The sequence below is a fragment of the Candoia aspera genome, chromosome 3, assembly GCF_035149785.1.
Source record: "Candoia aspera isolate rCanAsp1 chromosome 3, rCanAsp1.hap2, whole genome shotgun sequence".
NCBI classification, from domain to species: domain Eukaryota; kingdom Metazoa; phylum Chordata; class Lepidosauria; order Squamata; family Boidae; genus Candoia; species Candoia aspera.
The window spans coordinates 104,926,616-104,952,905 of record NC_086155.1 but is presented as its reverse complement, the minus strand read 5'-3'; the positions used below and the strand labels follow the sequence as shown (position 1 = coordinate 104,952,905).

Sequence of the window (26,290 nt, the reverse complement as noted above, 5' to 3'; positions counted from 1 at the left end):
TCTATCCTGATGCCTTAACCACTACACCAAACTGGCTCTAATATATAATTTAGCACCCTTTTATTATATAATGGGGATTTGCCTTCCTGTGAAAGTGCTGTTCTTCAAATAGCATTATGTGAAATGTTCCATCTCTATCACCACAATTAAAATGCTCCCCTAGTATTCAGTTGTATTTTAACTGATTACCTAGTGATAAGGGAATACACATCACCCAAACTCCAGCATCATCCTATCTTGATGCATAAAGCTAGTATTTTAGCAAGAAAACAGGAAAAGAAAACCTCTTGCCATATCTAATTCTTTTCTCTCTTACTCTATTTCATCCCTCCTTTGTGCCATTGATACAGTTGGCCTTTTTTCAGTGCCAGAGCTCTCACCTATTCCTCTTGCTATCATTTAACTCTTGTCTTTCCTCATGTATTTATTGTTACCCTTGTTGTTTCTAGCCCAAGAGAGAAATCAGGTCTTGTGGAGCAGCTGTACTGTGTCTACACATGGATGCTTTAGGTACCCCCAAGCTTTGACAGTACTGGAGAAGGGAAGATGCACAATCACAGTATATTTTCCTGTACTGATAATACTGACAGTGCTAGCCACAGCAGAGGAAGTGATATTAATTGTAGTGTGAAAGGCAGGTAGCAGTATTCAGTCCACTGGAATCATACTGCAACTAAACAGCATAGATGTACTGTTATTGACTCTCCTTAGTGAGTGACAAATGGATTGGCTGGTTAATGAGGATGAGTTGGAAGAGGTCTCAGAGGTCATTAATCCAACTTCCTTGAGGAGAATCTACTAAAGCATATTGGGGCAGTTGCTGTTTGAAATTCTTCATCGTAGGGGAATATACTACTTAACGGGGTAAATGTATTTCACTTGTTGACCACTGTCAGAACATTACTCTTAATATTAACATGTATCTACTTCTCTGCAAGTTCAATCCATTGGGCCTGCCCTCCAGGGAAATAGGGTAACAAAAGTATGTCACTTTCCTCCCCTGTATGACAATTTATAGATATCTGAAGATACTATCATATCAGCCTTCTCTTCTGCAAACTAAACACATTTAGTTCCTTTAATGATTCCTCATAGAATTGGTTTCAGTTCTCCTCACCATCTTGGTAACCCTCTTCTGAATGCTGAGCTTTAGTTTGCTGGTGTCTTTTTTAGACTGTGGTGCCCATAATTGGACGCAGTATTCCAGGTGGGGCCTGACCTAGGCAGAATAGAGTGGGACAATTCCTTCCTGTGATCCAAACTCTATGCACCTCTTATTACATCCCAAAAGAGCATTTGCCTTTTCAGCAGCTGCCTCACCCTGTTGGCTCATGTTCAGTTTGCAACCTTTTCACACCTAGTATTGCCAAGCCAGGTTTCTCCCTTGGTCTAGTTGTGTCTTTCTCCCAAAATGCAGGAATTTGCTTTTTTTTTTTTTTTAATTAAATTTCATCTTGTTCATTTGGCCCAGCATTCAAGCCTATGTGTAGAGCTTTTTAAATCTTCTTTTTCTCATCTAAAGTGTTAGCAATTCCTCCTTTTCTCACCAATTCTCCAGGCATTCCCAAGTATTGCAGTTAGGCAAATAGCTTTACTGGGTTTTTTAGTACCTTAGAATATAATTCACCTGCCCTGGAGCATTGAATTCATTTACATTAGGTAAACCTCCATGTCTGTCCTAAGGTGCAGCTCTCTCCTTACACTAGTAAAACAACAATGGCCCACTAATGACGATTATTTGAACCCTTGTCTTTAGTATCCCGTTTTAAGGCTCTGCCCACTTAAGCTTGATGTATTTCTCTTTTTAGCAGATTTTGGCATAATTACGTGTGCCATAGGTTTACTACAAATGAACTACAGTACTGTAATTTTAGTTACAGATGTTCGTGTGAGAATGCTAATAAAATCTGTTTAGAAAATTCTGTTCATTTCTAATCAACAGTGCAGCTTCCTGGAGCCAGGTATGAGAACTCATCATTAGACTACTGAAAAAGCTGCACTGACCCAATTCAAGTCCTATGGTTTGTGGTGTATTGTTCGTTGGTTTTTATTTTTTTAAAGCTATTTGTTTGAGAAATGGTTATTTCAGAGACTGCCTCATTTCATGTGAGTCTTTTTAGGATCCTGAATATAAAACCAAGGGGAAAAGCCTTTTCTGTTGCCATAGAATGACCTTTGAACTTTCTCCCCAGAGAGATCTACTTTGCCGCCTCCTTACTGTAATTAATATATCTGTTTAGAAGAGCCTGGTTTAAGCATCTGGGCTGCATTGTTTGGTGGGGTGGGAGGAGATAAATGGATAAATAAGAAACATATTATTACAGCTGAAGTGTATCTGTGCATGACAGTTTGGTTTTGCATGGAGCAATACGCTAAAAGCAATAAAAACAGCACATTTTTCTGCAAATGCAGAGGAAATGTTCATATTAAACATTTGGAAAAGCAGACTATCAGTCTGTAAGATAGTATTACGTTAATGATATAGTCTGCTTTTCCAAATACTTAATTCATATGTTTAACATTATGCAAATATGTTCTTCTGTACATTCAAAAGGTCAGCTGTTAAAAGCAGTGAGTTAATGCACAAAGTCTGTCTTAGCCTTCAAGTTTTGTATGGTAAAAATAGTTGGGTATAGAGAACAATGATACACATTTAACTTTTTGCAAGAGAACCTTAACATAATGTTCCACAGCACTGGTAATCTATTTGTGTCTATATCTTACTGGGGTCCATTGGGTCTCCCTTATTTTTAAAGTGGTAACAAGGTGAAATCTTTGAAATGAATTTAGTTTGTTAGTTACTCTATAGGTGTAATCGGAGGGAGGATTAGTAAGAAGTAAAAAAAGAATAATTGTGTGTCATTTGAGAATGGGCTTTCTTGAGTTTGCTCCAAGCTTAGTTTAGGTGTTTTCATCTCTTGGGAAATAAAAAATCCAAGCTACCTTCCAAGCATGCAACATTTTAAATTCATGTGTAGCTTCCAGACAAGTTATAGAAAATAGTGTATGCTTATAGTTTGTTTTCAGATAAGAAATATCTTGAAGATTGAATGTATTTCTGAGATTCAGCTATCATAGATACCACAGATTTAAGCTGTTCTCTTAATGGTATCTACAAGAGATTTTCTTTGCTTATTTTATTCCTTTGTCTTAGCATAAAACAGCATTGGCTTCAACCCATATCTTTCTGCAAGTAGAAGCTATCAGACCAGTGCTGTTTTTGTCAGGCATTGTTTTGTCCCACATACCAGGTACAATGTTGTAAGTTTTCCCCAAGGAAGGCATTGTGCTCTCCCTTTTCACATGGCCTTAAACATCAGTGTCTTTGCCCTCCATAAGCAAAGGCTTTCTTAAACACTCTGTCTTAAGAGAAACATGGACATTTTCTCAATTTGTGAGTAAAAATTTCTAGAATCTTTTTAAAATTTGTTTTCATCTCCCCTTTGCAGATATTTTGAAATTCTTTTTGTCTGAGGAAATTGGTAATAGTTTTTCAGGTTTCCATCCTTTATGTCCTGAGACACTTAATGAATTGAATGAAAGCACATAACGTGAAAACAAAGCAAACAAGCAATTACTTACATGTGTATTTACATTCTGTTTTCTAAATACAAGCAGATGCATTGGTATTTTCAGCACCTCTGAGTAAAATACCATAACTATTTTGTATCTTTAGTTACTTTATTGAATCAATTTTACTATTTTTTTCTGAAGTTTTTAACAATTTCATTGCTGATATTGAGTTAGTAACAAGCAACAAGCCAGCCTTACTGAATTAACATAATAGGCAAAAAGGCATTTCCTCAAAATTTATTAATGTAGTGCAATATTGTCCTGTTTAAGTTGAACTTAGTTGGGAAGGTAATTGAAAAATAGGAAAGATGTATTAGCATATTTCAACTCCAGCACAAAAAGCTATTTGTTACTTGATTCTGTTTTGAAATACAAGAACCTTAGGTATGGATGAGATGCCAAACTAAAGGATGAACACACTCAATTTGATTTCATATGCATATTTCTCATTACTTTATACAACATTAAAACTGGTGCACATCTTGAATATCTTAAAAACAGTCACATCGCTTATAATACAGAACTGACTAAACTGCAGATTGAAAACATGTAACTACAGAATTTCTATGAACCAACAGTAGTATCCAGTGATATTAATGTCTTATATTGCATTAATTTTGCTGAATTAACTTATTATACTTTCTACAATCAAATTCCATTATTTTAGTCATTGGGAGCTTTTTCATTATATCTGAAAACCTGATTCATTGAATGGTGAATATTTTTCTTTTAATATCAGAACTTTGATTTAATTTTAATTTATCTTCTACAATTTACTTTCTGAAAATCAGTCAGAAAAGGAGATATTGTATACTTGGCTTAGAAGAAAGCTAAAGATACATCTTAGCTTACTACTGAAATTTATTTTTCTTGAGTACTGTATTTTTTAACTGAATACCAGTCTTGCTGCATGAAGAATTTATGTTGCAGCATTCAGTTACTTTTCACTGGTACACTGTATTTACATGTTTTTAAGCTAACTCAGGCAAAAGAACATTCTAAAATACTTTGATCCTAACTCTGTAGACATCTACATTTGCACAAGCATATTTCTTCATTACCAGGTATATCGAGTTATGTTCAGAAAATATGTGGAAAATCCAGACTGCTTAAATGATAATTTTTGCCATTACATGAATTTACTGAAATAAATGGAATTATTTTCTGCTTAATAGTAGCTGTTCATCAATAAGAACATAAGTATAAACATAAGTCTTCTATTTTCCATTCTGAAGCGCACAATACTTACATTGTCTTATCTCTCAGAATAGTAGAAACAGTCTCTGAAGCATGAGTGGGGGAAACATCTATTACAACTAAATACTAATAGTTTGAAGAAGCTGATATTTACAGTAGCTAAAATACTTGTTCTAGTATTATATCCAATTTATTTATAAAAGTCATTTTTTTTAAATTACATAATTAGCAAAATAATTAAAAGTTTGTTCCTCTGTAGAATATAAAATCCAGTCTAATACTGTATTTAGTCAATTAAAAACTGATAAAATTAAGCAGTCTTTCACAGCTGGTTAAAGCTCTGAAATTATTTTTGATACATTCAATATTAAAATGAAATATTGTTCCCTCAGTTCTTACCTGCAGTGGTAACTACATGAATATCAGTGATTCTAGACCAGCTTCCTCAACTGGTGTCTACTAGTTACTTTGCTACCTTCCAACTTGACTGTTTTCCATGTTGGCTGGCTCTGATGGAAGGTGCAGTTTACAAAATCTGGAGAGCACCAGGTTGCAGAAGATTGTCATATATTACAGCAATCTTGTTTCCTCAGCTAAGTGTTCTAATAATATCATGAATTTTGTTGCATTTTGGTTAACAAACTATTTTAATTAGAACTTGAGAATTATTGTTCACTGCATAAATTAGTCTAAAATCACGTACTCTCTGAAAGAGAGAGCAAATAATGTCTTTTAGAACTAAGCATGCATGAACAGTTTTGTATATCTATCCCAGTGTAACATAGAAGGTAATTGGTAACTGGTTTGTGCCAAAGAAAACTCCAGTATTTGTAGTTAGGTATTGTTTTTCATTAGGTACAGGGAGAATTATACATATTCAGCAATCATGAGCTATAAGGAAAACTTTAAGGCAAGAGAATTAATAAATTATATTGGATTGACTTTTTTTCTTTTGCAAGCTAATCCAGCAATTTTTGAATTCCTATGGCAGCAATAGCATTCCTTAAGGTAACTGTATCTTAAAAATAGTTAAATCTACTCTGCAAAGTGAATAGATATTTATTCCAGATATAAATGGAATGACTTTGATCAAAAGTTTTGGGTGCTATATTAATACATGCATAGGAAAAAAAGTCAAATGAAGATTTTAATTACAGATGTTCATACTACAGTTGAAATGCCTGACAGAGTTTGAGCATTAGTGACTTGCTAGTTTTATTTTCCTTTCTTAGGAAAAAAGTAGTTTTAGTATTATAAAACATTAAAAACATTTTCACCGTGGAAGTTTATAGCAGTAGATACTGTTTTTCTAACTATGTTTGGGAACTGTATGTATAAGAGAGAGGGTTCACCCCCTTGTATCAGCATGCAACTCAGTTATTACTAATAGTAATAGTATTTTGATGACTTTCTGTAATGGAGTATCATAAAAATCAATGGAGTACAATAAATTCTAAACTATGTGTATAGCAGTGACAGCAGTCTCATCCTTATGCAATATAAAGAAAAAATTGCATACAGATTGACAGCAAAGAAAATATACAGATACTAACCTTCTGATGATTCGTTCTTCTGAAATGAGGTAAAAATTCAGAGTTTTTTTCTGTATATTTCCTCCTCCTGTTGCCAATAAAGTTTTGTTATATTTACATCCAAGTACATATCCCCCACTTTTAGCTTAATAAAAGAACTATCTATCAAAATAATTTCCTTCTGCAGCAGAAAAGATGGAGAAGTTTTCTAGCTGCTGTGCCTTTTCCTTTCATTTGTGTTCCGAACTGCACTAACCAGCAACAGCTGACCTTGATTCCATATACAGCACAGCACACTTGGGTGTGTGTCTTAAACAAATGCATGCCTAGTCTTAATAACTGCCTGCCCATGTATGAGGTAATTGAAGAACACACACACCCCCAAGAAAAAACACCAAAGGATTTCCTATCCATGGCCTTTGGAATAGAATTGAAATTGGAGAAGGAAGAAGAGTGGGAACCACAGTATGAACAAGGAGATACTGTTTGCTAGTTGAAGGGAAAGCAAGCAACAGATGGGGAAGCTATGAAGAGTTTAGGTAATTGCAAAGCATTGTTACTTGGTTGCTCAAAGTTGCCCTTTAAGTTGTTACCATAGTGACCTTACTTTGGAGGAGAGATTCTTTCATGCTGATAAACCCAGTTCTCTGTTTCCACAAATGAAAGGAACAGGAGGTTTTTGCATGTATGTGTTTGTGTTCATTTATTGTTCTGAAGACAGAACAAACCAGAATGTCATAATCAATTCTTCTAAGTTTATTTAATGTGAAGCAGTTGTTACAGCAATAGTGTTTTAAAAACTTTGAATAAATAAGATGTCAACGCATTAACTCTTAGGTTACACGGCATACAAAATGAGAAGGGAGGAGAAAAGACTTTTGGTGATTGGTCCAAGGAAAAGAAACAATCAAATCAGTGTTTTAAGTAACTGAAGAATCTATCAGTCATTTGATAGTAAACTTTATATGCAGGAGTGCGAATTATATTTCAGCAGAATATAAAAGTAATTGGTTTCTAACCCAGTTTCTTAGATATTTATTTAGGTAGAACCCCAGGTGTTTTTAATAATATTAGAGTGAGAAATTGTTCATTTTATTTTATAATTTCCATCCCAGTTCAGTAACACCGGTTACGAACAATATGGCAAATATTTCAGCTGAAGCACCAGGCTGAGATGACTGATGATAAGCAATGAATAGTTTAATATACTCAAGCATAAGTCAAAACTGGATTCTTTCCTGGCTCATTGTTTTCATTTTTTTAACTGGTATTCAATTGGATCAGTAGCTCAACCAAAATTATAGAGTAAGTCTGTGGCAGGGGTATACTTTAGGGGTACTTTAAATATTATACTGGGATCTATAGTCCAAAAAGTGGATATGGTCAATGAAGAACTTAATTTTGCTTTAATCTATTTTTATTTTAAATTACATGAAATAAAAATAGTTAATATGATTATTTTCCTTGCATTGAAAAAATTCCCTAAATTACAATTTAGTGGCAAGTACTAGAAAGACTTTTAGGGTCTCTGTCAAAACTTTGGAATTTTTAAGGTTTGGACACCTGGTCCTCGCACTTAACAGAGGAGTTGAGGGTGGGCGGCACTGTGTTGCGCTGGTTCTCCTCCTTCCTCCAGAGTCGGTTCCAGTCAGTCTTGGTAGGAAGGGAGAGGTCCAATCCACAGCCCCTACTGCGTGGGGTGCCACCGGGCTCAGTTCTCTCCCCTCTTATTTAACATCTACATGAGGCCGCTGGATGAGGTGATCCGACAGTTTCATCTCACCCAGCGGCCTCGTGTAGATGTCACTCACTCACAGCTTTATATCTCCACCCCGGGCTGCCTGAGTGATGCCGTGGATGTCCTATCTCAGTGCCTGGAGGCTGTAGGGGCCTGGATGGGGTGCAGTGGGTTCCAGCTCAACCCTAGCAAGACTGAGTGGCTTTGGGTGTTTGTGCTTCCCAGTAACAAGGTTTTTCCATCATTGGTTCTGGATGGGGTGGCACTGCCCCAGACAGACCTGGTGTGCAATTTGGGGGTCCTCTTGGACTCATGGCTCCTGCTGGAAGAGCAGGTGGCAGTCGTGGCTAAGAGGGCCTTTGCACATCTTCTGGTTGTGCACCAGTTGCTTCCATTCCTGGACTGGGAGGCTCTACTCACTGTCACTCATGCCCTCATGACCTCCCGTTTGGACTATTGCAGCGCACTCTACATGGGGGTGCCCTTGAAGAGCGTTCAGAAGCTTCAGCTGGTACAGAATGCAGCTGCCCTGGTTGTAAATAGCGTTGGCTACTCACCACACGTAACATCACTGCTTCAGGAGTTCCATTGGTTGCTGGTGTGTTTCCGGGTGCAGTTCAAGGTGCTGGTTGTCACCTTTAAAGCTCTTCATGGCTTGGGACCGGGTTACCTTAGGGACCATCTTCTCCCAGTTGTTTCTACCCGTCCAATCCGGTCCTGCAGGATGGACATGCTCTGGGTCCTGTCAGCCAAGGAATGTTGGCTGGCGGGGACCAGGAGACGGGCCTTTTCTGCTGTGGCGCCTGCCCTTTGGAAGATCTTCCCTCCTGAGATTAGGATGGCCCTGACCCTTTTGGCTTTTTGGAAGGCTTTGAAGACCTGGCTTTGTGCCCTGTGTCATGGTTGTGCTGACACCAATGGTTTTTAGGATCTCTTGGCTGTATTTATATTTATATTTAATTTTCTGTATTGTTTTAATTGTTTGATTGCTTTTATTATTGTTAGCCACCCAGAGTCATTGGTCTGAGATTGGCGGCTATATGAATGAATGAATAAACAAACAAATAAAATTAAGTTATGCGACACTGTAGATTCAGTGTCTAAAAGGTGGTTCAGATTATGTGGAAGTACAAACATAGCACCTCTTTTCAATATCTTAAAGTAGCTGTATCATGGGAAAAGACATAGCTGCTTTGAGCAGGCAGGTGCTATGTTTGTTTATATACAGGACATATATGGCCTATCTCATACAATGATTCTAGGTGGCTCACAACAATCCATAAAAACAAGGAGAAAAACAAAAGTACGCTTCCCCGTTAGGCATCAGACCAAACAGCCTCCCCACTCAACCCCCATCCCAGCCCAATGCTTGGGAGAAGAACAAGGTCTTTACGGCCCTTCAGAAGGCTAAAAGGGTAGGGATCCCTCAGATCTTGGGTGGGAGGCTTCCACATGCTCCAAAATGTCTTTTGAAAATAAAATCCAGAGTGCTGTACAACCCTGTTTATAATTGATGTAGTTCAGAATAAATTTTAATTACCAATAACAAACACTTAAGTCCTCTTCTAAAGATAATATATACTTACCTCCTTTTTAAAACATTTGTATTACCCTAACCTGGATTTATTTGTTTATTTTTTATTTCAATTTTGAGGCCACCTGAATCCACAGTGACCCTGGAAGGCTTACCTAAAAAAAATTAAAAGAAAACCAGAAAAGAAAAGAGAATATATCAAGAACCAAAAGACAGAACCAAAAAACCCCAAAATAAGCAGGCTCAACCAACATCCTAACCCAAAACCTGTGATAACAACCAGACCTTTAGCAGTTTGCAGAAAGTCAAATATGTGTGGGAGCAGTACAAAACTCCAGGGGGATATCGTTCCACACAGCAAGAACTATCACCAAGACAGCATGCTTCCTAGGTCCTACAAAATGACACTGCTTAATTGACGGGACTTGGAGTGTCAATGGAAGTTGTTTAACTTTTAAGATCATTCTAAAATTTAGGCAAACAATAACATTCATTAGGAGAAAAGTTCCATGTCAGACTGCTAATATGCAATTGGAACATTAAGGTTAATCAGACAATGAGGATTAGTGGCTTTCTTTATCTAATCAGCATAGTTAGGGGAAAGAAGCTCTTTTAAAAGAACTTCAAAACTTCAATATGTGATTTTTAAAAATTTGAAAATAAAACAGGACCTCATTTATAATATTAGAGCTTTAGAAAGATGTTGGAGAACAAAATATCTGATAAAAGGACTTCAAGGGAGCTGAAGTCCATTTGGTTTTTTACCTCTAAAATTCAAAATATTATTTGCAAGATGCTAAAGACTACTCTTTCTCATATGACTTTTTTGTTTAGAAAAACTGAAATATAATTATAAAAATAAGGATATAGTTTAACTACCTATTACAGCAAATTAATTTTATACTACAGCAGTATTTTGGCAGTTTGGGTGAATGCTTTCTAAATGTTCATAGAGCATATTTAAATTAATCTACTCACTGTATTTAGATACTGCTAATGCCAACAACCTTTTCAATTGAATTATGATTCATAAACATTATCAAGTAAATAAAAAATATAAATCCATGATCTATAGAGAAATAGGATATAGGAAATACAAAAAAAAATCTAAAAAATAAGTAAAAATTCAGGCATTATATGCATACAAATGTACCATATTGTTGTAATTGAAATTATTCAACCCCCATTGCAAATCAGGTCAGTTGTCAAAATGTACAGACTCTCAGCTGTTTGCAATGAACAAATCAAACAAAAGCAATTGAAATAGCTCAACACAACAAATGCTTCTAGTGGTGTCCCCAAAGTCAACTGAAAATGCAACTTATAATGACTTCGCCAGTCTCAAAATTATTCAACCCCTTCATGGCAAGCATCTTCAGTACTTAGTAGAGCACCCTTTTGCTGTTATGACCTGCTGCAAATGAGATGCATAGCCAGACACCAGCTTCTGACAGCGTTCCTGAGGAATCTTAGCCCATTCCTCATGAGCAATGGCCTCCAGTTCAGTAATCTTCTTGGGTTTGCGTGCTGCAACCACCTTCTTCAAATCCCACCACAGATTTTCTATGGGGTTCAAGTCAGGTGACTGTGATGGCCACTGTAGAATCTTCCAGGACTTCTTCTGCATCCAAGCCTTAGTGGAATTTGAGGTATGCTTGGGATCATTGTCCTGTTGGAAGGTCCAATGATGCCCAAGCTTCAGCTTCCTTACAGACGGCATGACATTTTCTCCTAGGATTTCCTGATACTTCAATGAATCCATCTTGCTGTCCACATGCTGCAGGTTTCCAGTGCCAGAGGATGCAAAGCAGCCCCAGAGCATCACCAAGCCACCACCGTGCTTAACTGTAGGCAGAGTGTTCTTTTCAGCGTATGCTTCATTCTTCTTCCTCCAGACATAGCACTGATCCATCGGGCCCAAAAGTTCCAGTTTTGTTTCATCGCTCCACAGAACAGAATCTCAAAACTTCTGTGGCTTATTTATATGATTTTGAGCATATTGGAGCCGACTTTTCTTGTGCTTTTGGGTCAGTAGTGGTGTACGTCTTGGAGTTCTGGCATGGAAACCTGTGTTTAGTACGCACCTTACTGTGCTCACTGAAACCTCAGTGCCTGTTGCCACCAAGTCTAGCTGCAGGTCTTTTGCAGTCACTCGAGGGTTTCTCTCAACCTGCCTTCTCAGAAATCTGGTTGCAGCCATTGACAGCTTCCTTTTTCTGCCCCATCCAGGTAATGTAATCACTGTTCCTTCAACTTCGAACTTGCAAACTATGCTTCCGACGATGTCTCTAGGAATATTCAGTGCCTTTGCTATCTTTTTGTATCCTGCTCCTTATTTGTGAAGGGTGATGATCTCTTCTCTTACCTTTCTGGACCATTCTTTTGACTTAGCCATACTGTATTTCTAACATGCAGTCAAACGTGACACTCAACAAACCCCTAGCCACTTCAGGTATTTCATGTGTTCCAGCTCAAGCACACCTGGTGCAACTAATGAAGCCCTTGATTAGTTGCATCAGGTGTGCTTGGGACAACAGCTGTTTTGCATACTGTATGTGTGCTGAATAAATATTAAGACAGTTACAGATAAAGAAAGGTACCAACCCATGTCTCCTAAGCTGGCCAGAAACTCCAGAAATGGCAGCAAACAGACCCACTGGAGTTGCCCATTGCACAGCACTTTTTATTCCTGGGACAGGGAGTATAAATAATAACACCTAGCTATCGCTTATTCACAACTTCAATAATTTAACCCTCTGCCAGTGAGCTTTTAAATAAGACATTGTCTCTAGCAGACAACACCTGGGATTGGTTTGATAGCATATCTTGTCAATAACTTGGGAACACAGATAGACCAACCTTTGCTAAGAATATTTTTAAGAAAACCATTGTTTCTATCGCCCCACTATCTCCTTGTCAATCTTGCATGATGTTACTACAAATATAAAGTTCATATAGTTGAATACAAATAACAAATTATAATCATTTAGAGATGTAGCAGCTCAGTTTTAAAATATACTGTAATTGGTGCATTAATTAAATACTTTATCTCCGTCAAATGCAAATACATTTTTAGATATATAATTGAAATATAAAACATTTACATGGAAGGGCAGAATTGAATGTTTCACTTTCCTGACACATTTTCAAAGCCCAAATACTAGTTTCCAGGCTGAAACAGGACTGGAAGGGTATGTCATTATTTGATTTGAACTACAGGTAGTCCTTGCTTAGCAACCATAACTGGGACCAGTAACTCCATCACTAAGTGCCACAACACTAAACAGAAAATTTGACGGACTTACAGCCCCTCTTCAGTTTCAGTTGTTAAGCAAATCACCGCAGTTGTTGTGAAACATCACGTGAATGTGATTTACGATTTTACTTCCACATTCTCCAACAATACTGCTTGTCACAAGCCAGTTGCACAGCACCAGATGGTGATCATGTGACTGCGGGACACTGCAACAGTTGTAAATGTGAGGATTGGTCACAGAGCTGGGTTTTTTTCACCATTGTTACTTCAAAAGGTTGCTAAATGAGGCAGTCAGTAAGCGAGATGTACCTGTAACTTTATTTCAGTGCTCTATATGATAAAAATCCCTTTATCTTCAGGTATTTATCTCTCAGACTTGACATATATTGATTCAGCATATCCATCAACAGGAAGTATTCTAGAAAATGAGCAGAGATCAAACTTAATGAATAATATCCTTAGAATAATTTCAGACTTACAGCAATCTTGTGAATATGGTAAGTTACACTATGCGTTTATATTACAGCATTATATGTAACCAGTTAATAAAGTTGTTTGAATATTAATTGAGACTTGCTCAAATATAGTTCTCACCTTTGATTAAAGGTGATGATGGGATATTTAAAAAATAATTCAGGATATGAAGATGAGGTAAACATTTTTCCAGTAGAATTCCAGAAATCTAATCAAACACCCCCAAACCTTTGAACATACTTTAAAGTATCTCTTTGGATCATCACTGTAATTGAAGATACAAATGTAAAAGGTAATATTTGTTTACTAAATTCTTTCAAAGTAACAAAAGGACTTTTCTCAACTTAGCATGGACTTTTAAAAAATAATTAACAGATGTTGATAAGCTTTCTGTTATTCAAATACATATCTTGGAAGCCACCCCCCTTAACTTTGACTGAAACTATTTCAAATAAAGTGGTCCCTCAGTAAGAACCTTCCTTTTTACTAAAGGTTAATTAAGATTTCCAAATAAACCTTACATTTTTATTTAGACAAGATAGCTGAAGTCAGAGTTCCTGTTTCATCTCATGGGAAAATAATGGGTAGAAAGATCCTTAAATTCACCATTTCCAGATGGTTCAATATATGCATTGTCTTTTTATACCAAACCACTATTGATAAACCACTGCCCAGAAAGGAATCACTGTTTACCTCTAGAATTTTCAAGGATAACTTTCACATTCTGTAAGGCACTCCCTGAGTTTCTGTTTCACTAAATATTATATTGCATCCTCAGCTGATGAAGTTTTTGGTAGGAATCCTTTGCAGATTGCTTTGAGGCTTTAAGCTTTTGTTGCCTTAATTATTGCTTCAGTATGCCCTAAGGTCAAAGAATGTTCTCCATGAATATCTGGTGAAAACACACACTCTTACTGTGTATTTCTGTTCTCAGAAAGTATCTTCTTACCTTGCCACTTAGGAACAGTTACTTTCTTCAGAATTATAGAGCTTTTACATACATGTGGGCTGGGATTTCTTTTTATCCTGTCTCTACCCAATTTACCAAGCTGATGATTTGATTTTTTTCTGTTTGTGCTTTATTTTCTTTAACAGCAGGTTACATGTTATTGGCAGAGTTAAGTTATAATCTCTAGGTTTATAGGATGCTACTTGTCTGCAAAGCTTAGGCAACTCCTCATCATGTAAAGGAAACTGGTTATATGTGCTATTCCCTGAGGTCAAAAATGCCATCTCTGTAGGCTCTGAGAGTGGAAAATTGTAATAAGAAAGCTTCTGGGGTTTTTTTTCCAGTTCTTGTCTGAAAAATACTTCATTTATTGTATTGGAGGGAGATGTAAGGCATGTTATTGGGCAAAAGTCTTGGGTTGTGACTGAGCACACAACTGTTATTGGGTGAGAATATTTAGGAAATCACAAAATATGTAACATCTATAAAGCAAAATATAAATATGCCAGTTTCAATATTTTGATATTTAGAATTATGATCAAAATTCTATATACAGAAGAATAGTACCCATTAACAGTTTTTAACATGGCTTGACTGATATGTAGCACTTTTTAATATATTTTAGCTGGGGATGAGGTCGCCAGATTTCACAGTAGCAACAGCGATCAAGGAGACAGCAAGACTACATACCCCTATAGCTTTTGTGTGCACAGCCTTGCTTCCTGCTTTTCCTTCCCCACCCAATTACTGCTATTACGATTGTAGCCTTAAAAGCAAGGCAATCTCAGTTCTGTCATAAATATTTGTGGGAATAGTGGTTAGCCAAATGCCTGCTTTTGTGAGAGAGAAAGGAAGATGATATTATAATAGTTAACACTGATATGAAACTGTGCCATATAAAAATACACAGATCCTGGTGGTTGCCAATAAAATAACTGCTCTCTCTCTATATATATATACTAATTGCTATTTAGATATTCCTGTGTTGCCTCACGTTCAAAAGTACCTGAATTCTGTTCAGTATATAGAGGAACTTCAGAAGTTTGTGGAAGATGATAATTATAAGTAAGTATAAAATCTAGCCAATTACAATATATTCATTATTTAATTGTTGTGTTTTAAAGCAATATTTCATAAAGAACAAAAGAGTACTTGCAGTTTTGTTTCATAAGTGTTTGAAATTTTTAGGACATTTTTGTTTATAGGCTTTCTTTTTCATGAATTCTTCCTTGCATTTCTCCTTATTTCTTAGTGAACATAACCCTCAGCTGTAAATCTTGAGAATGAATGAATGAATGACAAACAGAGCCCCTCTAGTGGTTAAGGTGTTGAACTAGGACCAAGGAGACTCAGCCATTGAAATTCACTGGGTGAGCAGTTACTCTCTCCACCCAACCTACATCACAGGGTTGTGGTTATTGGGGAGATTCCCCCAATATAAGTGTCTTTGTGCTCCTAGAGGAAAGGTGGGATATAAATCTAACAGATAAAAAAGAATCAGTGATTGTTCAGGATCTAGGGCAATCTTAATCTATTATGAGTTATGTGTTATATTCCCTTATTCTTAATCATCTTCCCTCCCCATTTCTTACTCTCTTATTAACTGCAGTATTCATCAGTATAGATCAATACTGGCTTTTTAAAAACAGACTAGTTGTCACTATAGCAGTTACATGTGCAACTCTTTTGTTCTTCTCTTTAAGTTAATATACAGAGTGGGAAAAGTTTCCAGGAAGTGACAGTATTATTAAATAGCACTTCAAAATCTCATGTGCATTTTTCTCTCAAAAGAAAAATAAATGTTTTGTATCTTGCTTATTAAAAGAATTGGGGGTTTTCATCTTGAATTTTGACACAAATTTTATTTTGTAAGTTTGGGAGCCCATATTGCAGAAACCTTGTTATATAAATATTATGTTTTATAATGATAGTAACATTTGAAAAATTAATCAGTATTACTTATTTTTTATCAATTATCTAAACAATTTGTATATGTATATATGTATGTATTTCTTCAAATATCTAAGTCTATCAAGTTATGATTATGATATTTTTATCCCACCTTTTCTTTTATATATAAGTGTGTGTGTGTGTGTGTGTGTGTGTGTATAAATAACTCAAGGCGGGGAACATGCCTAATACTCCTTACTCCTCCTATTTTCCCAACAACAACAATCCTGTGAGATGCATTGGGGTGAGAGAAAGGGATTGGCCCGAAGTCACCCAGCTGGCTTTCATGCCTAAGGGAGGCCTAGAACTCACAGTCTCCTGGTTTCTAGGCCAGCGCCTTAACCACTACACCAAACTGGCTCAAGTGATTTATCTATGAATTCCTAGTAGAACTAACTCCTAGGCAGAAAATGAATAGTAAATATAGATGTCTGAATTTGCTATTAGCAAAACCTTTTTCTTTTTCTTAATGCAGACTTTCATTAAAAATAGAACCTGGGACCAGTACCCCACGTTCCACTGCATCTCGTGAAGATTTACTTGGTAAATATTCATCGATTCAGTGCTCTGACTCTACCACCACCACCCCTGCCCCCGTTCTTATTTTCTTGATCCATAAAACCTGTTAAATAGAAAACCTAATTTAAGCAAACCTTTTAAATAAACTAAAAAGAGAGGGAGTAGATAAGAATCTGTATAGGCACTTCTGAAATTATCAGATCTACTTTTTTATCCAGTTGAAGAATTATAATAAAGAACTTGTTCTTTGCTCTTTTATTTATTTTTTTTCCAGGCCCTGAAGTGGGAGTTTCTCCCCAAACTGTGCGAAAGAATGCTACGGCTGAAGGGTCATTGCTACCACCTACTCCTCCATCTCCTAGAAACGTGATGCCTCATGGGCATAGAAAATGTCACAGTTTGGGATACAAGTTAGCATTTAATTTGAGATTAAATTCCTTCTGTTACTTAAACTCATGATACCCTGAATTATTCTTATTTAAAAAGCCATATATGTGAAATTAGTATCTTCTTTGCCATTTATTTTTTTGGACAGTGCATGTATTAAGTTGTTTGAATATCTCTGCACATGTATACCTTTTTGTTACAAGTAAATTTATGTATCTTATAGATAAAGTAGTGACTGAATTTGTACATCATGATAACTCAGGGTTATTAAATAATTCATTAAACAAGCCAAACTCAGACTTGCAGATAGGCAAGGTAATCATTGCATTGTTGGAACCTCAAAACAGAGAGAAGTCTAACAATACAATATGCTAACCTTGAGCTATACATATTTGCTACCATCACAAAGTAATCACTATTTGTTCAACTGATTCCAGAATTTTTTTTCTGTTTTAATTTCCCTTGCCTTATACCTCTGTATTGTTAGAACTTTGAGTAGGAGATTTGGATTAGTAGATGAACTCAGTAATCTAAATGGCTCCTTTCTGTTATTCAAGAAACTAAAAACAAATTAGGAATAAGGCAGGAAACTACAAAGAAACCGTATGTTCCTGTTCACAATGTTTTGTTAAACCATAGTTACAGTTATTAAAGTAACAAGCCATGGTTTCAAACTGATTTTTTACTGAACCTGGATTGTTCACACATTGATTAATTATGTGTCATCAAGTCAGTGTCAACTCTTAGCAACCACAAATTGCTTAGATTTTCTCCATGATGATCTATCTCGAACCTGGTCCTTCAGGTCTTCCAATGGTGCACCAATCTCCACTGTAACTAAGTCCCTCCACCTTGCTGCTGATCATCCTCTTGCCCTAAGCAAAAGCAAAAAAAAAAATGAAATACAGCTAATTCTCATATTTAAACTTTAGTTTCAAAAATTGTGCGGATTAGATTGCAGAGTACATACAACTGCATGACTGAATCACTTCATGATTGTGAATGTGATTGGCAGCTTCTCTTTTAGTCTTTGTGGTAGAGAAAAATCAATACTTAAACATTGATAGCATACTTAATTTCCTAATAATATTTTAATTCTTCCATGCCCAGTTCTAAGTGTAACATTGGAATCCATTCTTTAACAGTCCATGTTCATATGTATTTGCCAATTATTCATAAAGGTATATGTATACGTATACATGGAAAGAAGAAAGCAGCAAACATTGTAGAATCTTTATATATATTAAATATAATTCATCTACCTATGCCAGATTCTTTCACATCATTCATAAGATTAAATTTTCTTTAATTCTTGTGAACTTTTAGCTGTTTAAACTCTTTAATTATTTTTTTACTTGTCTTTATTCAGTCTTTTCCTTTGGATTGTGTATTGACAGCTGTTCTATGACTGTAAATATACTTTTGATACTACATTATATTTAATACTTTAAAGTAATGTAATCAGTGTTAATGTATTTTAATATTTTTCTAGTTTCATTCATAAAATGAACACAGCAGAATTTAAAAGTGCAACATTCCCAAATGCAGGACCACGGCATCTTTTAGATGATAGTGTCATGGAACCACATGCCCCATTGCGGGGCCAGGCAGAGAGCTCCACTCTTTCCAGTGGAATTTCAATAGGTGAGATGTTATCTCAGTCAGTAAAAAAGATGTCTTTTGAAATTCAAACCTGCATTTTTTTTCATTATATTTATATGCTACTACCTCTTCCCCAGATTGCTTAAAGCATCATGCATAGGCCCTATCCACACAGCATACGTAGGGTAATGGGAAAAGATAATCTCGTGCAAACTGAGTTAATTACCTGGTCATTTTGGGATTAAAGTAAGTTCTCTCATATTGTACAAATTACTCAGGATTACTATCCTTTTCAATGTCTAAGATAGTCCTATAGAAGCCTCATGCAAAAACATTGTCTGGGTTTGGTCTTCATTTCCCCTGTCCACATAGGAATGGCAAGGGGGAATAAAAATGTTAGAAAAATGCAGGGAGGGAGGGAAAGAAAAAGGTAGGTAAGTGGGAAAGAAAGTGCCAGCTTCCCAGCCTCTTTTGCAGTGAAAGATAACTAAAAATATAGCCATCAACTGTCAGGCTCACTGGATCAGAACTTGACATAAATCTCGGTCCACTGACTTAGTGTGGCTTAGCTAGGCTGCTAGCTTTGATTTGGCTGAAGTCTTTCAGACACTTGTAACAATCGTTATTACAAACTAGAATGAAGCCACATTTTCAAGGACCCAATGCACATGAAAGGTCACATATTAGATCTGGTTTTTGTTTCAACACAGATGCAATGTGATCTGAAAGTGGGGGATATGGAATTCTTCTGTTGTCAAGGACAGATCACTCTCTGATTACTATGGAGTTATGTGTAGCAACCTCTCCCTGCACTGGGGATGGAATTATTAATTTGGCCCATCCCAGGCACCTAATGGATCCAGTGGCTCCTGGGGAATTTCCCAGGGATCTCAGGCAGTTCAGCCAAGTCGCTGGTTACCCATTTGAATAATAGGGCATTCAGGGCCATAGACTGGATTGCAACAGAGCAGTCTGTCCTTGCATGCAGACCTGCTGCTTTTTAATTTACTGAGGAACTTAGTGTGATGAAGCAGCAGAGGAGATGCCTAAGGCACAGTTGGAGAAAGAACAATCTTGAGTGACTGAATCCTAGTACGAGCCTAAATTCAAGTACAGATAGCAAAAATAAAATATTTTGTCTCCCTTTCTCTGTTTGCTGAATGCCACCCAGCAGCACTTTTTAAGACAATCTGCTCCCTTTCAGAAAATGATGTTCACCAACATCATCTTAAGGGCCACTGTCAGGAATTTTCATGGCATTTAGCAGACAAACCATTCAGATTTTGGAAGAGTTGGAGTCCAGTTGAATAGTGTCCATGGAAATGATTGGGGCTTCATTTTATGATGTAATCTGGGATAATTTTGAGTACTAAGGAAGTAAATAGGGCCCTCTGCAGGGTTAATTTTAGGTCTTAGTTGGATCCCTGTGCCTTATGACTAGCCAAGACCTCCTGTGAGGTGACAAGAGATTGGATTTGGATAATTGTCAACGCTTCTATGAGGAAGGGATATTTAAAGGAGGCTGTGGTGCACCTCTGCACAAGAAGCCTTCATTCAAACTGTCAGTCCTAGACAATTATAGACCTTTCTCCAACTTTGTTTTTAGGAAATATTGTAGAGAAAGTGGTTGGCCTATAGCTACAGAGAGCTCTAGAGGAAGTGGATTATTTTGGACTCTTGGCAATCAGGGTTCAGGCCAGGACATAACTGCATTGGTCACACATGTTAATGATCTTTGGAGAGACTGGGATTGGGGGAGTGCAACCATCCTCCTCCTCTTGATCTCTTGTTGGCTTCCAGTACCATTGAACATTGTATCCTTCTGGATCAGAGTGGTGGGCACTGTTTTACAATGGTTCTTCTCCTTCCTGAAGAGGTAGTTCTAGCTGGTGGTGGGAGAAAAAAGATCTACCCAGAGACCTCTATGTTTTGGTGTCCCTCAGAGATCCCTCTTTTCCCCTCTTCTTTTCAACATCTACATGAAACCACTGGGAAGGTCATTCATGATACCAGATCCCATGCAGGTATCATGAATATGCTGATGATACCAGCTATACATCTCAGCTACATTTATGCTACTGAAATATCAGATGCTTGTAACATCATGTGCACATGGATTTCTCCTAGAGGATGATGTGAAGAGATTAGTAATTCATGGAATATTTGTATTTGACACAGGTCTATTTTAATCATTTCTGCAAGAACCTTTCTGTCTATGGGCTTTAATGTTCAGAATATTTTAAAATTATACTATAGAGGTTAAAACATATATTCTTGAAAATTAACTCACAGGTATTCCAGCAGGGTGTCACCCACAGAATGCTGCAATAACTGATGGAGTAATTGACAAAGCAAAAGAAAATACTTGAGTTTAGAGCACAATAATATTTTGCTTACTGTTTTGATCAATTAAACTAATGATATTGAATGTCCTCGCTGCCCACATAATAGTCTTGATGTAGAAATTCAAGAAATAGAATAACAAATGTAGAATAAAATTGCAAAAAAGTGAGATCAGATTTCCTTCTTCCACTCTGTTATAGAGAGAGAGAGAGTGAGAGAAATTGTTGAATTGTTACTTGCTTTGATATACAGTATATAACCTTGATGGCCACTGGATAAAAAATTCCTTATCAGCCTGTCAACCATTCAGCCATTACTTTCATGTTCCACCATTGCTTGTGTGGGTTTGTTGTATCTAATGAGGGAAATGATCCAAGAGATTAGCTCCTTTTGAAAACAGTAGCCTTCAGTTCTATTTGAAACTGACATTAAGGCTGTTCCTGAAGAAACCTAGCTAGACCTAGTGGATAAATATGGGCTGGTTGCTGACTTTTTTCTTAAATGAAGTGTTTGAGCACGTATTTACTGAGCAAGCATTTTGATGACATTCATTGACTTTATCCATTTCAACTGGTTTTAGGACTGGGTGGGGGCAGAAACTGCTTTTGTTGCCCTGTGTGCATACTTTCCCAAGAAAAACAGGAAAATTGAAGCCATGTTGATTCTCTTGGACCTTTAAGTAGCTTTTGATACAACCATCCATGGTATCTTTCAGAACCATCTGTTCTGAGATGGGAGGTGGTGGCACTGTTTTTTAGAGGTTTTTCCTGTGTTTAGTTGGCTGATTCCAGAAGATGGTGCTAAGTTATTATTGTTCTATTCCATTTCTTTCATACAGACACACAAACATATGAAAGAAGAAAAAAGATGCGCAAAAACTTACTTATGTACTAAACAAAGAACTAGTACTACATACTTATTCATTTACTATTATGCAATTAAACTATTAGAATTTAAGTGAGTTCTAACAGTTAAGTCAAGTGGGGAGAGAGAAACATAAAGACTAGTATATGCAAGTAAAATAATCTCACAAACAGAACTCCCAGAAATGAAGTGTTTTCTATTTGAACAAACTTTCATTGCAGTTGAGTCCATTTTATTATGGGTAATTTTCACAAGTGTTTCTTGAAACATTTTTCATGCCTGGCAAATCAGAATGAGTGGTGTTTTGTTTGTTTTTAGTTGACTCACTTATTCTGATTTTAGGTAGCAGTGATGGTTCAGAGCTCAGTGAAGAGACTTCATGGCCAGCATTTGAAAGGTAAGAGAAATCACTATAGTTTATATTTGTTCAAATGTGTATTTAACATTTGACAGTTTTACATTTCCACATAGGAAAGTGTATTAAGTTTATTAAATGTTTCTGGTATGGTTGCTTTTCAGTCAAGGTTTTGCTTTTCCTACACAGGGATTGTATATGTAAGGAAAAGAATAATGGGTAAAACAGTCCGATCATGTAAGTTGTCTAGAGGGTCTGTTGTCATATTAGCAGTAGTCCCAGAATCCTGATGTCTAACAGAGTTTGCTCAAAGGAAACATATGTACCCTATATGAATGGTTCATCGTCTAACTACAGCTGGCTGGGAGGCTCTTGAAAGAAGCTTCCAAAGCAGAAGTTCCCATTTACAGTCTGGGCTTGGAGTAAAACACAAGTAATAGTTGTCCTGAGATGTTCCCTAGGACAGCAAGGCTTTACCAGTTTAGAACAGCTAGATGGGTGTCTTTTTAGAGAATTACTTTTATTTTGTATATCATTGTAGCAGCTTTCAAGTGAAAGACATTGATCATCTGATAAAAATGTAAGCACCACTAGTGGAGGTGATCTGAGATTCTTGTGCAGCTCCCAGCTCAGTACAAACCAAGTGACATAACAAGCTAGTAGAATCACAGTTGACCCTATAAAACTGCAGGTTCTTCCTCTCCAGGGTGAGCTGTTCAGATATTTTCTCTTCCCTTGCTTAAATCACCTGTCTTCAGGCCACTACCTTGATGCATTTTTCCTTGGTGGTTACAACTGGTCCTCAGAGTTGTTCGCACTTACGACTGGTTGCCAAGCACCCTGCAATCATGTGATTGCCATTTGCATCCTTCCCTGCTTGCTTCCCCAGGAAGTCAGTGGGGAAACTGGCAGGGAAGATTCCAAGTCGCTGGACTAAGTCTCCCCCACACACCCACTCTCCCCCAGCCCCTCTGCACTCATGCCGCACCAGCCACTCACACACACCCGATCCACGCCATACCTCTTGTGTACCCTCACGCAGCCCTTTATCCACATGCCACCTCTCATGCACACCCTCAAACCCTTGCGCGCCCTGTCCAACCTGCACAGCAGCTCCTGCGCACTCCCTCGCATCTCCACGCACTCTGCTTTTAAGAATACATTTGTTGAAAACCAGTATTTATACATTCTAAATAAATACTAAAATTATGTCAATGTAGGTTTGACTGCAAGCTGCACTGGGTATAACATACACTTACAAAATAATATATATAGTAAATAAGTGGGAATTCTGATTTGGCAGAGATAGCATGCTATATGCCCATCAGGCTTTTGGTCTCTTGTTTTACCATAAACAGTTTTCACAAGTAGAAACCTTAAGATTATCCTCCCCTCCCCCCAGTATCACTTCCTTTTTCATATAATCCTTAAAGCTTCTTCAGAAGAAAAAGCGAAGGTTCACTGCTGAACCAATATAAGAGGGAATGTTTTCATATTCTAGTGACTACATTGCTTTCCAATGACTGGCTTTTACCAATGTCTTGTCCTGTTTTAGTTGCTGATGTTATTGTTTTAAGATGTTAAGATGTTGATCATTCCTTGGGATGCCAGTAAGAATATTCTACTGTTGTATGTGTTCACGCCAAGAACATGTGTCCAAATAAGAACAGATCTTTTAAAAACTGAAATACACTGGTGATCACAAAACAAGAGGAAGTAGCAATGTAGCAGAAAGGAAAGCTTATTATAGTGTTCTAACAAATGATGACTATGAATTCAAAACATGTAATGCGTACCATTTATAATGGAATCCAACAGGAACAGATTATACCATTCTCTTGGTCCGGTGACAAGAATAGCTCGAAATGGCTATTGGAGCCACATGAAGGGCAGCAGGTACTAATCCCTTGTGTTCAAGGGCCAGACACTTTCCTCTGGTGTTGGTGACTGATTTGATAGTGAAGTGGATGTAATCTGACATTCCTGTTCTTTCTAACTATCTTGACATATATCAGTGAACATTCTCTATCCAAACAGGACTTCTGTCTTACAACTTAATCATGTCTTCACAGACTATGACTGGCTCAGTTTAATCTGCATATCTAATTTCATAATATTACTCAGAAAATCCCCAAAGTGTTTTACTTTTCCCTATGCCTAAATAACCCTCTAAAGAATCATTTATGATACTAGGTGGTACTGGAAGTAATTGGGTGGCAAGAATGATGTTGGAACTTGAAGATTTGGGTGAGAGTTAAGATGTTGTCTTTTTCTTTCATTCTCAGCCACATAAATTGTAAATCAGTTGCCTGTTATTTCCAGAAATGCAAAAAGAAGCAGGGTAACTGGTATGGCCCAGGTCCCCCAATTTCAGTTCCCATTCCCCATCCCTGCCTGTTCCCCTCCCCTCCCCATGCTGTCCACCTCTCCAAAATACCTATGGCAGTTTTTATTAGAAGAGAAAACCATGTCACTGAAGAAGAGTCTCAGTGCCATAGTGCCTTTTACCAAAAAAAAAAAACCAGCTGTGTTTTTAAATTTTTTGCAGTAATAATATAATAAAATAAAAAATAAAAGGGCCCCCATTCACTTTGATCTCTCTCACGTTTGGAGCACAGCCCTTGGCTATGCTATGCAAAGAACAGAGCAGTCCTTGGCTTAAAGTTGTTTTGAATAATATTTTATGAAAAACCACTTCCATTCACATCAAAGCCTTTTTACATTCCTCAGTAAACATTAGGTTCTACTGCACCTATCTGAGAACCAGCTCAAATAACTGTTAAAATCTGGTGTAATGTGGACAAGCATATGTTAATTTTTGGAGATCTGGAAGGCTCAGCTTGTCAGCTCTCTCAGTTTATAGGCTAAATAGTTGAAGGATGTATGGAAGAAATTTTCCAAAATGTTTCAGAAATTTTTACTTTCTTAGTCTGTCTCTGGAGAGTTGATGGCTGTGCCACAAAAGTTGCTTGGTATGCACTTACACAAACACTGGTGCAGTCAAATATTTCCTGTCATGAAAAGCTGGTCAGCTGCTCACTTGTTAGAACACAACCTATGTTACAACAGCTTTATTTAACTGCTCTGGGCCAGGCTTTCTGCTTTCCTGCTGCTTCTGTTATTGCTTTCAAATATCTTGGTATGGTATTGTGCATGTATTAAGCTCTTACTGTTTTTCTTTGTTTTTCTTTTTATACTTTTTATTCATTAACTCAAATGACTACTGTAAACTCAATATTTTTTAACAGGTCTGGAAAAGTCTAGAAAGAGCCATTTAAAAATAAAGGGTTTGCAATAAGTTGTTAAAGCAAAATTGACTCCAAACTTCTTGCTAGTTAGAATTATTTGTAGTTCTTTATCGTAATATATAAAATTTAAAGTTATTGTTAAGTCAGTTGTTAAAATGAAAGTCTTTCTTAGCATGTTAACTTGTGCTAAGTACTATATAAGACTATATAATAATCCTTCTAAAAGTTGGTATCTTTCCATAATGAAATCCAATAATTGAAATGGAAGTATTTTAGATAAGGAAACATAGATAATATTAGTGATGCTTCAAGAATTGCTGTTGAAATACATAGTACCTTCCCATACTTTACACTTGCTTCTTTTTTAGTTCTGCAGAGTCTGAGGATTTAGCTGTTCATTTGTATCCAGGAGCCGTTACTATTCAAGGTGTTCTCAGAAGAAAAACTCTGTTGAAAGAGGGGAAAAAACCTACAGTAAGATATTAAATAAATTATTTTAAATGCTTCCCAAATTGGCTTTTCCTGTTTCAAAAATATTTTAATTTATTCATTTTAATTAGATCAGCAGTGATTGCTCAAGCGTTTGAGTTACTCACAACTCAGTAGGTCATAAAGTATTTAGAGGTCAGTTGATAGAAAAGTGGGATATATGTAAAATGCAAACTGTGGCAGGATATCTTGGGACTGATTCAAATAATCCCTGCAGCTACCCCGCCAAACCACATTCTGTAGATGGTGCTGAAAAATACCTTGGACTGACAGTAGTTCA

General features: G+C 36.8%; 1 protein-coding gene across 3 annotated transcripts in view; it reads left to right on the top strand.

The window, feature by feature from the left end:
* RALGPS2 (Ral GEF with PH domain and SH3 binding motif 2) overlaps nucleotides 1–26,290 on the top strand; it is a 76,442-nt gene that overhangs the window by 37,203 nt on the left and 12,949 nt on the right. Inside the window, exons 8-15 of one of the 3 annotated variants that reach the window (XM_063298477.1) lie at nucleotides 13,190–13,327; nucleotides 15,228–15,318; nucleotides 16,679–16,746; nucleotides 16,997–17,132; nucleotides 18,602–18,753; nucleotides 22,261–22,315; nucleotides 24,092–24,169; nucleotides 25,890–25,995. In XM_063298477.1, coding sequence (XP_063154547.1) covers nucleotides 13,190–13,327; nucleotides 15,228–15,318; nucleotides 16,679–16,746; nucleotides 16,997–17,132; nucleotides 18,602–18,753; nucleotides 22,261–22,315; nucleotides 24,092–24,169; nucleotides 25,890–25,995 — 824 coding nt within the window. Of the gene's footprint in view, nucleotides 1–13,189; nucleotides 13,328–15,227; nucleotides 15,319–16,678; nucleotides 16,747–16,996; nucleotides 17,133–18,601; nucleotides 18,754–22,260; nucleotides 22,316–24,091; nucleotides 24,170–25,889; nucleotides 25,996–26,290 lie in introns of those variants that run through there. The other 2 variants (XM_063298478.1, XR_010067599.1) reach the window with 2 other exon arrangements.